At 39.4% G+C, this 14634-nt stretch overlaps 2 protein-coding genes across 2 annotated transcripts in view; one reads left to right on the top strand and one right to left on the bottom strand.

Annotated features, from left to right (window-relative positions):
- LOC131688804 (uncharacterized) overlaps positions 1–5605 on the bottom strand; it is a 32295-nt gene extending 26690 nt beyond the window's left edge. The window contains exon 1 of the mRNA XM_058973334.1: positions 4954–5605. The gene's annotated coding sequence lies outside the window, so the exon portion shown is untranslated. The remainder of the gene's footprint in view (positions 1–4953) is intronic.
- Positions 5606–12528: 6923 nt separating this feature from the next.
- On the top strand, positions 12529–14544 carry LOC131690528 (protein disulfide-isomerase TMX3). Its single transcript, XM_058976392.1, has 4 exons — positions 12529–12725; positions 12807–13059; positions 13118–13889; positions 13950–14544. The coding sequence occupies exons 1-4, from the start codon at positions 12683–12685 to the stop codon at positions 14166–14168; spliced, it is 1287 nt and encodes a 428-aa protein (XP_058832375.1). The 5' UTR covers positions 12529–12682; the 3' UTR covers positions 14169–14544.
- The last annotated feature ends 90 nt before the right edge of the window (positions 14545–14634 follow it).

The following is a 14634-nucleotide window of genomic DNA, read 5'->3' as shown; positions in this document are numbered from 1 at the left end:
ATGCATCTTTTATATGAGTGAAGATTTGTTCAAGTAAGCCTAACGTCCATTATGCCCAACGTCCATTATGCCTAACGTCTTTATGCCTATCGTCCATTATGCCAAACGTCCGTATGCCTAACGTCTTTATGCCTATCGTCCATTATGCCAAACATCCGTATGCCTAACGTCCATTATGCCTAATGGGGTACACCCCTTTTATTGATCTTTTTAAGGAAAATAGTCTCGACTACCCATTCGAGCCAGGTAGGTTGAATTTATTTATTGAAAATCAGGTTCAGGTCAGGTACGGATGAAAATGTCTTACTGCACTATCTGGGGCAGGGTATCATTCTAAAATCTAACATCAAACGATGTCACGTTTTTGCGTCACTATTTTGAACGCTAATAACTTTGTTATTTATGAACGGATTTACGTCTGGTTATCACCAAACAATTCGGAGTTAACTGAAATTATGTTTTATTGTTATAGTGTTTTTGTATTTCATTAGCACATTATTGAAAAATAAGCACAAATGAAAACGGAAAACTCCCATACATCAGTTAATCTATCCCCAGCAGAGCCGACGATAGAGAGCACCCTAGTGATTCAAACGAACACGAAAAGTTATAAATAAATGTGCCGCGTGCCTGTTTGAATCAGTTGTTGCTCTTTTGTCAGACAAGTAACATCGTGCCTATAGCGTCTCGTACGACAGATTTGAGCACTATTTAAAGAATATCATTCCTCGAGCGAGTTCATTCTCCCGTCGTACGCCGGGCCGTAAAGAACAGCAATAGCAATCATGAATGTTGACAATGCGCTGCGATGAGTGCTGCATTTGATCACTGCTACCGCTGGGGGTGATCCGATATAAATAGCGCGCGGCTGGAAGAGTTGGCAAACCTCAGTTGAAGCTGACTAATTGTACCATTATGCATGTTATTATTGTTAAATTAAAAGCCCCTTTAAGGACTACAACAAATAATAAAGAACAAATTTGAATATTTCCAATCATTGACAACGATAATCCAATTGCGCAGTTTATATTCGTTATTTGTTGCTTGAGCGTATATTGACAATCTTAAATTTGCAACAATCTGTTATTTGTTTAAATTTATCCTTCCGAAACAATACAAAAATGTGCAGCTATTTAAAGGTACATTTCCAGGCTGAAATTGGTGAAAACCTGTGATTCATTAAAAATAATCTTTCGGAAACAATCCAAAATTCTGCAATGTTTCAGAAAATTTGAGGATATGGCAACACTGCCAACTAGCGAAAGCCGTACCAAAAAGAATCCACAAATATTTTTTCATTATTCTGCATGACGCATGAAGGCAGTCCTTCCATCAACAATGCGAAAGTGATAAAAGTCGATGTCACGTTTCAAACTATCAGTATTTCTAGCCATACATGTCAAATGGTCCTAAGTGCAAATGGCAGTTTCTCTTTGTTTGCTTTCTCTTTCGCTAATAACTCGACAGTTTATACGTTTGTTACTCAACTCTTAGCAGAATAAGCTAGTCGAAATCAGAGTTTTCCGATATATCCTGAAACAATATTGAAAAGTTTTAAGATGACGCCGTTATAATCGCAAGAGAAAGTAAACAAAGAGAGGCTCTCATTTTCACTTAGGACCATCTGACATGTTTGTTGAGATTTCATATTAGCAAAGAAGAGATGGCAAACCTTTTTTTTACAGCTGACTAATTGTTTTATTCTGCATGTTATTTTTGCTAAACTAAAAGCCCTTAGTTAGTTTATTACTTTTCATTCCACAGCACGCGTGTTTGCGGATCCCACAAATAGTCCTTTTCAGCATTCCACCAATGGTCCTTTTCAGGACCACACAGTTGATGGTTCCCTTAAAATGGTTCTTTTTAGGACTCCAAAATATAGAACATTTCAGAGTTAATGTTAATTAAACCACCGAATATATAAAGATACATATATTAAACTTTCTTCGTTTACGAATATTTTAATTTATGATCAGTTATTTTCCTGTCGTGCTTGTAAACATTTAATTTGATGGTTTTTTTTGTTTTAGTGTTTCGGATTCTCCTCGTCAGTAACTAGCACCATCTGGGTGTCCAGTTAGACTATGTATCTGAACTAGTACCCAAATTAGCACTAGTTAGACACTAAATTCCAAAACGTCACACGTCTTGCGTGAACACTAAACCACTGGCTTATACCGAGTGTTGTCTCGATAGTAAGCACAGAGGTTCTGTTTGCCGACGAGGAATATGAACCGAAACTGTCTTTTGGTATGAGCACCAAACGCCTGGAATTATGCAAAATTCCCAAGTGGGAAAAATTTTGGACAAGACCAATTTCTTTGTGCATGAGGGCACATACCTTACATGAAGTATGGTTTTTTTGTCAGTAACTAGCACCATCTGGGTGTCCAGGGTGACGAGGAGAATCCGAAACACTAAAACAAAAAAACCATACTTCATGTAAGGCATGTGCGCTAGTGCACTGAGTGCACGCTGCTCTGAAAATCTAGCGAAATCGTCTTAGGGCACCATATGCGCGACTTCCGGAAGGTTAATTTAAAAATTCAACAATTATCTCTAGCGAAGAATAGCATGCCTGTGTGTAGTTCTGAAACAGTCGATGGCATTAAGGGGTTTTATTTTGGCCACGGATAATATTGTTTGCTCATAAAACTGGCTGCATTTTAATGTCCTCGTCGTCGTTCTTGTACACAACCCTTAAATTTTTTTAAATGCAAACGCGGGTCGGGTTCGATTTTTTTTCATGCCCGGTTCCGGTTCGGGTGTTTTTTTTTATAAAACCCAGGTGCAAGACCCGTTGTGGGTTAAATGAGAACAGTGAGTCTAGTTATCCCTCCGGAAGTTGCGCTTATGGCCCACTTTACGAGCAGCCATTGGTGCCCTAAGACGATTTCGCTAGTTTTTCAGAGCAGCGTGCACTCAGTGTACTAGCGCGACTACCGGAAGATTATGTAAGGTATGCAAACTAGGCTCGATGAAACCATCCAAGTCAGTCTTGAATATCACATTTGGAGCAACATCAGATGTTGCTTCAAGCTGTTCTCAACCCCTATTCGGCAGTTTTCACGTCGCTACCCGCGTTACGGCTTGGTAAGGCCAAACTGGTGTCGAAGGGGGCCAATTATGGTTGTCTGACGTATTCTTGATGGTCACATCATCATTAGCGTTTTTGCATTAGAATCGACAGACAACCTTAGTTGGTTATAGGATTAGGGAATATGTTCAAAGTGATATATAACGTCTTTTTCGCTTCAGATAGTTGATAGTCGAGCCAGTAGAACTCGCAACAATTGGATTAATTACACCCCCTTCAATCGATGAAATGCATATTAGTTGGCATCAGCATCGTTGCTTCGTTCCTAAGAACCAATATAATAACTAAAATCTGCTGAGAATGGTGAAATATTTGTTTGAGCGCAACGAAAACTCGAATCAAATGCTCCAGTTGTCGCACTACCGTTTTAGCCAAAGCCTTGAACAAAGATCCCAAGTAGCAATTATAGTTTTATAGTGCATTCTAAGTTTTAAGAAGGTCTTCAAGAGTACCATAAAACTACAATTGTTACTAGGGATGGCAGACGCTGCTTTAACTAAAGTTTTCAAATGGGTAGAGTGATAATAGAAACCGAGCGAAAATAAGCACAATACCCGAAATAATGAAGCACTAGTCCATTTTACACCGCGCCTCCTTACATACACGGTGTGACGGTTTTTATATTATTTTTCAAACCAATTTCAAGTTTTCCATTCTAAGAGCCCCGATCAAGTCGTAATTAAATACTTCACCGCCAGCGGCTAGCTTCCCGAGTGCTTTGCAAATAACGCCGCGTCGCGTCGTCCGGTCTATGGTTGGGCAGAATTATCAAACTACCTATCTTGTCTCCCCTCTGGTTGGCATTTTTGCGGATTGGTGCTTTTGAATGCACATTTCGAGGTCTGATGCACCAAAAGGTCACGTCACTTTCCTGTACGGCCCATGGCTAGCCTCAGCCAACCGCTGCGTCGGTATTCGATTTCTGGTTTGCGCCGTTTCTTTTACACTATAGTAAGGAACCTACAGCATTGTATGGGAGCCGCCAACTTACGACTATAAAACACGGGTCAAGGCTTATCACTTGATCTAGTTTCGGTGCATAGCACCATAGTCTATTTTTCAATCGTAAATGCATTACCACTAATTGAACACACCTAGGGCGGATGCATAGAACGTCTAACGCGGTTTCTGCATTGAAACGTACGTCATTCTGCTCTAGCGGACAATAGGTGATATAGGTTCAGATGAGGTGAATCACTGAATCCAATGTCGGCTCATAGCAATAAGCGGTTTTTTGCAGTTCAATTTTCTAGCTTCCACATAAACAGGTTTCGATTGTTGTTGCTCTCTATGTATAATGCACGACCGTCAACCAGCTTGATGCAAATATTTGTGACTTTTCGTGCTATTCAAAATAACTTCACAATATGCATCTCGTAACACTTCTTTAAAATACGCGCCCTATGCATTATCAACAGTACTTCAATCTGCGTTTCCTTAACAAAATTCCCACGCGCGGCCTATTGTTAGTTGTAATCAACAGTGTTTTCCCCCTTGAGTGCGGTCGCCGACTTAATTACTCACTCTGTGGTTTTAGCTAATGCCCAACTACATACCTACTTATTTTTCATTTTGACTAGTGTCTGGCACGGAATGCGCGTTAGGTCACATTACTCCGCTTCAATCGTCGCCACTCATTCAACCAATCATTGATCGGAAAATAAAATAATTCCCACTTGGGTGCGATCGTGTCCGATAACACAACAAGTTTTGTCAAAGCTAACGACAACACGTCCAGATCATCCAGTAATTTACATATTTTCTTCGAAATTCATTCCGTATATACATATTTAATATTCATACTTATAGAAACGGCATGTCTTTCTTCATCAAGCAAGTCTTCGGATTATGCTTACATTCTTGAGCTATAAGACGAGTTTTGCCTGGCAATAACTTTTTCTGCTTTCGGCCGGTTCAACCACACAGCTCTCACCGTACCGTCCTCTCGATGTATTTTGCCGTTGTTGGTTTTTCGGTTCTCCTGGTGATGGTAGGTATGTGGATGAGGCTTGTTTTTCTTTCTCCTCTTCACTTTTTTTGGCTAAAATCTACTCCCCACAAGGCACTTCACAACACTTCTTCGCAACGTTCCCCTCTCGATCACTACCCACGGTTTGAATACTGGATTGAGCAACACTGAACTGATCCACGTCCACCACACCCCAACACTACCACCAAAACACCCTCGCTCGATCACAGGTTGGGCTGTCCCGTCCACCCAACTAGCCAGGTATCTCTCGTTCGCGTCGTCTACAAGCAACACTGACAATGATGATGATGATGATAGTGATGTTGCCTGAGATACCACTTCGCCATTTTCGATAATTCAAATTTCACAGTAAACTGCAACTCGCGTAATCACATGACGACGATATACCTGGAGCAAATAGAACTGGCAGCTTGGGCTGGTGGCGAAACTAAACTATAGCTAGTTGGGATTGTGCAAAGAAGACCGACTGAAAGTGAAGGAATTCAAAACGACGTCGTAAGTGAGCTTTTCCCCGTACCAACAACTAACACAAAATGACAGGTAGCCGATACATAGGAAGCTCTCGCTCGTGTACGCGGCGATTGCGACGGTAACGATTTCTCACCCGTCACAATGCACACGTGAGCGATGAGCACAAAAGCAGGTTTTGGTTTTCACCTCTGTGGTTTAGCTCACCCTACCTGATGGTTTGTGAATCTAGATGGAGAATAGGAGGGTATGGAGCGTTAAGGCCTAAGAGCATGTTCAGGAGAGTTTCAGTTTTAGATTTATAATTTTGACAGTTCTATAAAATAAAACGGAAAATTTTAAAACTGGAACTTTCTGTCCCCAGCAGCAGTTTTAGCGGGTGTTCTATTCAGTTTAAAATTCATGTCTAGCCATGCCTTCAGCGTTACTGCATTCAAATGTATTTTTGCCCAGTCTATCGGTTCTAAGTGTCTCTGCTGAAAACTTTGCATGTATTTTAAACACAGTTCTAAACGTGTTTTAAAATCAGCAACAAATAGAACGGCGTCGTATAACAGTTTTAAATTTTGAAACAAAACTGGTCGAAATAATAAAACAAAACGCTCTGCTGGGGATGTGAATGTTTCAGTTCCAGTTCTACTTTAAAACTCCTATATAAAATAAAACGCTCCTGAACATGCCCTAATAATTTAAACTTTTTCATAGTGATATAAAAAATGTGTCAAATTCAGAAAAGTTGGATTTGATTGTTTTGTGTTCCACTCGCCAGTAATTGACACCAACTTACTACCAATTAGACGATATATCTAAAGTAACACCAACTCACACAACATGTGTGAACACCTGAAGCAACTGGCTGGTACCGAGTGATATCTCGGTTAGCCCAACACAGAAGCTGTGGGTTGGATTTAATGTATAACTGGCACCAATTTGATGTTAGTTGGGATATATCGTCTACCTTGCAGCAAATTGGTGTCAGTTACTGATGAGTGGTACACCAAATATTCAAATCCAACTTCTTAAAATAGATATGTGCCCTTATGCGCAAATTGGTAGGGGAGACCGAGGCTGGTTGGCCGAGTTTTGCTTTCGGAATTTCTGCACTCATTCTGGTTAGACTTTTTGAAAACCGGTTTGCGCTGTCATGAAGATACAACTCTTGAGCACATGTGTAATTTTTTTCATTCATGGGAAAAAAATCAGGGAAAAAGTGATTAACAAACAAATGCAGAAAGAAAAATCGGCCAACCAACCCCAGGGCTGGGGTAGGTTGGCCGAGTTTGGTAAAATAAGTTAAACACGTCAAATGCATCAGTTAACTTTTAATTAAAAAAAAACATACACTCTTCACGTTTTAGTCTTTTTAACCTTTTTGGACTTAGCTTTGGCAGCTTTAGTGAACTTTTTACCAACTCTCGCTGATTTTTTTTCCTCCGCCAGCGTACGCTTACGTTTGATTTCATTTTTCTGCTCTTCCAATACAAGCAGTATTGGGGAATCGGTCAAAATTTGAGTCGATCGGCGTTTACGACCTTGCCACTTCTTCGAATCAGATCGTGCACTCGCCTTAGGAAGAGGTCTGACGTCTTCAGAGAGGCTTACATCTGCAGCAGATTCTATGGTAATGGACGAGTTTTGTTCGAGGTTGGGTCGATCTGTGACAAATCCTGCCAGAAACTTCAGGAGGAAAAATTTCAGGATTGAAGGGGCAAAAGACTCTGAAACCAGCTTGGTATTTAATTAATAAAACATCGAAATGAACTTTTTTTTATAAACAATTGCCGACTTTTAATGATTCTAATCGCTTATTTCAATTTGGTAATAATTTTAAATTATTTTTATTACTTATTTCTCGTGTATATTTTTCCTTATAATCATCAATATTAGCCAAATATCAAATTGTTCTTTGAAAAAGGATGGCATTTCACAAATATCAAAGTGCACATTACTCTACACTAAATTTACAACTCGGCCAACCAGCCCCGCACAGAACTCGGCCAACCCACCCCAATGTATATTTTCGAGAACAATCACGATTTACACAAACAAATATAAGGTTACACTGGTAACCGTTATACCATTTTGTTGGGTTTTTAATACCCTTTCCAGCAGTACCAAGTTATTGGAAATCTGATATAAATTGATTCGCGTTACACATATTATTTTTCAGAAACAGAAATTTACTCACCAGTGCCGAAAAAAAGAACAAACGTGCTCCTGTACAAACGACACCACCAAAACACCTGAAATTACGTCGGTACATTGGTGACCTAATACCTCACCAAAATCACTATAGATGTTGCTACTGCGCATAATAGCCTTTTCATAAAAGGCACTCGGCCAACGTCCCCTTAGGCCAATCAGCCCCGGTCATCCCTACATTCATTTTGTTGTTTTAGGCAGAAATAAAGGTTAAATGTGACAAATAGCATACCGACATAGTTATACCAAGGACAAATATGTATTTTTATTTGGTTATGCTTAGGCTGATCAACTTTGTTGAAAATTCGTACACCATTCTACAACGAAACATGATCGTTCGCCTCTTAGGCACACGATTCACATAGCGTACGGATTTCTTCGACAGAGTTAGTTATATCTTAAGTTGGGATAAGTCGACACTAGTGTATAACGGACATTTGCTCAAATGTCAACAAAAATATCAAACTTATGTCTATTCTCTTGCTGTGATTTGTTTCGGTTTGCACCAAGTCTGTGGTCGTTTACTTGAGATATACTTACACTCACATTTTTTGAACTTCTTCAGTATTCTCTGGATCCCAGGAAATTGAAAACCTCAGTAAGTGGCAGCTCTACTTTGCATCGAAAATTAATAAAACAAAAGCTTAAAATCGCCATATACTCTCAGTTACCATAGATAGAGATTTGTTGTCATTGACAAAGATGCTGGATTTTAATTGTTCTAGAGTTTTGCGGTGAAAACCAGCTTTTCAATTGTACAGTTCATTTCTGTATCGTATTTACAGCGATATTTGGGACAATGTTGTCAACATCAATAGAAACCTCATTTCATACCTAAAACTGTCGTAACGAGAACACACCGCTAAGATCAATGTTTTAGACAATATAAGAGAAAGTAATATAATTTGTATACAGTTCGATCGCCAGCAACAGTGTGCTAATTTACCGAATGTCAGAGCGACAGTCGGTTCACCTAAGCCTACATCATTATAAAATCGAAATTATACACGCGAAGTCACATACACGTGACAAACACGATAATATAACATACCGGTGGTAAAGTGAATGTCTCACAGTGACACCACGTTACATGGCGACATGACCGAGGACTCTAGTGATATGGGGTAACTTACTCAGAATGTGAATTGTACACCGTAAACTAACTATCAGAATGAAGGTCCGCGTGACCATCCAAGAACGCAAGCGTATATAGGAATGGCCACACGGTTACAAAATCCACTCTTGTACACGCGAAGTCACATGAACGCGAGCACACGTGACAGACGAGTTAACACACGAACGCGTAAGCCCTTCGCGATTAACAACGCACACCTACGTTCGTGATCACGCAAACTTAATAGCACCCCGGAAATAAGGAGAACGTTTTAGCACTTACGAAGTTTCAAACGCTGTCTCAAACGCGGACCTACAAACGTCCGTTTTCGCGCGCTCATGAATATGTCAATATATGAATATGCGAAAGGCATACGGTTATAAAATAGAAATTATACATGCGAAGTTACATACACGTTACCACACGCGACATACAAACGCACACGCGATCGAACACGTTAACGCACAAATGCTCGAGCTCTTCGCGATGATACACGTGATCGCGAGTCCCTACGAACGCACATACCTGAACCGTACAATGAATATCACATTCAGAATCACGACCCGCTACAATTGGCGTAAAGCAGTGCTTTAGTGGGCGACATTGTCTGTCTCGTCTGCAAATTGTAGCATGTGATTCTGACGGGGAGCCCTTACGAGAACCTAGTTCTACAGCTCCAGTTGGACAACTCTCGAAAAAAAATATCTTTGCGATTAATTTTCTCGAGCATATATTATTATTCATCGTTTGTAGTAGCTTCGGGTACAAAGCGTTTACATAGGGATAACTTTTCAGAATTTAATGCATGAACTCATATGAGATTCGCGTGGGGCTCATTTTTGCCCCATGCTGTAGAGCCATTTCGCAGATTTTTTGTGGAAACTACAAAGTTAAATGTTACATTATTTTTATGTTTGAAATAATTAGAAACAGCTAAATATGCAGGAGAAGTAGGCATTTTTAAATTACCGCACATATACGTCATGCAAATGCTTATTTCATATAGCTTGAATCTTGTAACATTTTCAGTTCTTCGACATCCCGTCAGATTTTTGTATTTTTGTGATTTAAGATTTGTTTTATGTCGAATTGAAGTGTTACATCATCTAATGACGATTGACGGAGCATTCGTGCAAACAAGAAAATCGAAAATTGCTCATAGATTCTTGGAAAACGGGGGTGCTCAACTCGCCCTACATGGCGATATTGCCTCACTTTCATCTAATCACTTTTCCCACAAACTTCGGTTCGTTTGTCAGTCGGTGAGCTTTTGGTTCCCTTGCTAAATTCCCTATTTAAAACACATCAACTTATTTTAAGATGTGAATGGTCATATGAAATTCCGTGTAAATTTTGAACAATGAGCGCAAAAAATAAAGTTTTACACTCTTAAAACATTTACACACAGAAAAAAAATGTTGGTAAAAATGAGTTTTTCACTCTTAGCAAAAACAACCAACGCATACTCTTAGTTTAAAAGTAAAACTTTTGTTTTAAGTACTATTCTTCATTCGCTTAAAAGGAAAACTTTTACTTTGATTATTATTCTTGATTAATTTAAAGTTTTACTTTCAACCTAATAGTTGGTGTTGGTTGTTTTTTGCTAAGAGCGGAACACTCTTACTTTTACCAATATTTTTTTCTGTGTGTACGTACAATTCAAGAACGTTCAAAAATATGCATCGTTCACATCAGAGATGACAAGTCTGCAAATTCGCAGACTTTTAATTTAAGCTGCAGATTTTTTCGATGACGCAGATATTTGCAGATTTTTTAGTTTGGTAGCAGATATTTACTGATTTTTGAATATAAAGGCTTTTGGTTACACTAGCTTTCCTGACATTTTTTGTTCTTCCCAGACTTTTAAAATCATTATTGCAAACATTTGAAAAAAAGACCTGGCATCTCTGGTTCACATATCCCCATATTATTCAATCGAGTTTTACAGTCGTGATTCGCTGGTTTGTCCAACTAACGAATTTGATTCGCTAGTTGGACCGACTGACAAATCTTGAGCGTTTTTTCAAAAAGACATATCTGCAATGAGTGACTCTCTTTGTTTATTTTCTCTTTCGATTTGTACGGCGTCACTATAGCACTTTTCACTTATTTTACAGTACAGATCGAAAGACGGTGGTTCTGACTAGCATATTATGCAAAGAGTTGAGGGATAAAAGTCAAAGCGACCGAATTATTAACAGAAGAGAAAGTCTCGACAAACATATGATTACGGCTTAAAAGCCAACTGTCAAAGTTCTCTTTGAAAGAAAATTACGCACAAACCGTTACTGGCTAAACACAGTTCATAGCAGTTAATGGAAGAGATAATTTTTCTCTTTTGTTTACTATCAAGTTCTGTGATTAGCGAGTAACGGTTTGTTCGGAATTTCCTTTCAAAGAGAATTTTGACAGTTGGCTTTTAAGCCGTAATGATATGTTTGTCGAGAAGTAAACAAAGAGAGTCACTCGTTGTAGATATGTCGTTTTGAATAAAAGGTCTAGAAATGTCAAAAACTCTCCAAAGGAGATGTTGTCAGTGTAAATGCATCAGTCAGTGTTCACATCTCTAAATATTGTCAGATTGATTGTCAAAGTAAATTTGACACGAGATTTTGACGTTCAGATGTTTTTTACCAACTAAAAAGCGTTCCAGTTAAAAAGTGTACAACCAGCGAATCACGACTGTACACCAAAAGAGACGAAACGTTTTATTTTAAATTTTAAAACGTGTGAAATTCCGTTAACAGACAGAATAGGTCGCAGTGTTGTTTACGTAAATGTAAATTTGATTTTTTTTAAGTGTGTAGGATCCAAATTGAATCCAAAAAGTTACTCGGAGCCAACCTACAATGGTACAACTCCCAGCACACATAACCGCCAACATGGGTAAACATCAGGCCAACCAGCCTCAACAGCGGGCCCCTTGCCAAACCCGAAATGGGTGATGGAAGGGTTCACCGCGGCCCCTCACAAAACACAATGAAACAGCCAATGAAATTTTAGTATTTAGTTTTTAAGTCCTATGTACCTATTATGTATGTATTTATTTCGTACGGGTGAATGACCGTAAGGTTAAAACTCCAAATAAAACAATCAATCAATTACTCAAAGCCAGATTGTATTTTATTTTCATATAACCATGTATCACTGTAATGTATCCTCTGGAGCTAAATGCGCGATAAGTTAGAGTTACATGGAGTATCAGTGATTTGTATAGACGTTAGTGCGCTTTTTGAAGACTATAGATGACCAAGGAACCTGTTTCTACAGCAGCAAAACGCTTGTTTGCTTCACGACAAACTGTTTCCAGTTGTAACGTGAGTACGTGATTTTCACAGAAGAGAGATGAGGTAACTACAGTGACAGTAACTCGCACTTCATTTCATATTCATCCATAGATTGTCCAATGATTGTTACCGTTTTCGGATAAAAAACTGAAGTGAAATACCAGTTTTTGGAATTTATGTGATGTTACAAGCAATGTTATTTCGAGTGTATTGTATAGTCAATCATGTATATAAGTTCAAATTGCAGCTTACTGAACGTATATTGTAGCATAGAAACGCACCAACATAAAACATGCTTACTGTAATTGTCGTGAGATGATGAGAAGAGTGCACGGTGGGTACGAATGCTTGAAATTCCCTATTTTCCCTTCGGTGACAGTTCAGACGTTTTACAAAGCCATTTTCTCGTCGAATGTTGTTCCATCTTTGGAATGTTTATACGACCAATAAAGGTGTAGTTCTGTATTGTTGACTGGAGAAAGAAGGAGTCACATTGCCGAAACTCACCAGAGAGACGTGTAATTATGTTGTTAAATCGATTGGAATGTTTAGTATTGGTCGTACTAGGTAAGTTTTAATCGCATTAGATACGAATCACATAATCAATCGATATTTAATGTTGATGATGGTTTCTCACTTTTCACATAGCTGCACTCTCCACCGTTTGCGGCTCGCGGGTTCTTGAGCTCAGCGATCGTTTCCTCGATGTTCGGAACGAAGGACAATGGTTCGTGATGTTCTACGCACCGTGGTGTGCACATTGCAAAAAGCTGGAACCGGTATGGGCTCACGTAGCTCAGGCGTTATACAACACTAATATCCGAGTAGGTCGTGTAGACTGTACCCGGTTCACTGCGGTTGCACAGGCATTCCATGTTAATGCGTATCCGACCATTATGTTGTAAGTACGGTTTACTTCATGCTACGTTGGAAGACGTTTTATTTTTTTCTTTCTGTAGCATCAAAGGTCCTTACGATTATACGTACAGTGGTGAACGCAGTAAAGAAGAACTTATACATTTTGTAAATCGGATGTCCGGTCCACCTGTTCAGCAGGTTACTCGAGTGGAGAGTATCGATATACTGAAGTCGAACAATCCCATTTTCTTTACCTACGTGGGCAAGCAGGACGGAATTCTGTGGGACGTGTTCTACAGTGCAGCCGAGGTGTACCAACCACACGGCTATTTTTACGCTACTTCAGTGGATATAGCGAAGCGACATTTCGACGTCGATACCGTTCCGGCGGCGTTGGTGTACAAGGAACGAAGCCACTATTACTTCCCTTACTCGGACAATTTTGATCTTGTAGAACCAGCACATTTGAACGAATCTCTATTCCGATGGGTAAACGAGGAAAGATTTCCGACATTCCCGAAGATTACACGAAATAATATACATCACGTTATACAAACGAAAAAATACCTCGTGCTGGCAGTGGTAGAAGAGAACAAACTGAACGAAATTGCAGCCCACGAGCAGGAGTTTCGCGATATGATGGAGATTTTTGTGCACAAGAACAAACAAAAGTACCACAGCCGATTCCAGTTCGGATGGGTCGGTACACCTGACCTGGCTCATTCGATTGCTATGGATACCCTGTCCACACCACACTTGATAGTCCTGAATGCGAGTACTAATGAACATCACATACCAGAAGACGACCCCCTGCAGCTGACACCGGAAGCAATTGAAATATTTCTGGATAGCATTCACAATCAAACGGCCCCGGTATGCAGTTTACTTTTCACGCAGGATCTTGTTTTTCTAACTTTCACTTTTGTATCTAAGGCATTCGGAGGAAATTCACTTCCCGTTCGTATCTACCGGGCCTGGTTCGAGGCGAAGACATCGCTATACGACATGTGGGTTGGAAACCCGGTGTTGACATCGGTGCTGTTTGGTTTGCCGTTGGGCTTTCTTTCACTAATACTCTATTCGGTATGTTGTGCGGATATTCTTGATGCGGATGAAGAGGAAGAAGAGCCAAAGCATGAGAAGAAAGAATAATAAGGGGATTTATTATATTGCATGAATCACCTATGACCGAGTGATAGTATAAATTGCAAGTCTGGGATTGGGATAACTTATCTCATGGACAAATTGGGTGCGGACATTCCAGCGAATGTTTTGCCTTTTCTAACTAAGGAAAAGTGTTCGGGAGAGGGCTAATTTTATAGAACCTTATCTAGTCATTTTTATCCATAACAATGTCGGCTTTGACTCAGAGTAATGACTGTTTTTATTTAATTATGTGTACGTTTATACTGTATGTGAATTGGATATCTCTCATAAATTTATATAAAATATTGTGAAGAGAATGTGTGCGTTTAATGTACTACCATGTAATGAATTAGAAATAATCTTGATTCCATTTTATTCAAAAGTTTTACTTTTGCTTTGATAAATATCATAAACCCATGATCGAGTCTTTGCAATATTCGTGTGCATTGCTGTTATACTCAGAGAAAAAATC

The sequence above is a fragment of the Topomyia yanbarensis genome, chromosome 3 (genome assembly GCF_030247195.1).
Source record: "Topomyia yanbarensis strain Yona2022 chromosome 3, ASM3024719v1, whole genome shotgun sequence".
Classification (NCBI taxonomy): Eukaryota; Metazoa; Arthropoda; class Insecta; order Diptera; family Culicidae; genus Topomyia; species Topomyia yanbarensis.
This window is presented reverse-complemented; position numbering and strand designations above follow the sequence as displayed.

Bases quoted from the DNA above. Each gene is read 5' to 3' on its own strand.
- LOC131690528 (XM_058976392.1), top strand. From the start codon at position 12,683: ATGTTGTTAAATCGATTGGAATGTTTAGTATTGGTCGTACTAG. The intron at 13,060-13,117 runs GTAAGTACGGTT...TTCTTTCTGTAG, and splicing joins GCGTATCCGACCATTATGTT to CATCAAAGGTCCTTACGATT. The intron at 13,890-13,949 runs GTATGCAGTTTA...TTTGTATCTAAG, and splicing joins TTCACAATCAAACGGCCCCG to GCATTCGGAGGAAATTCACT.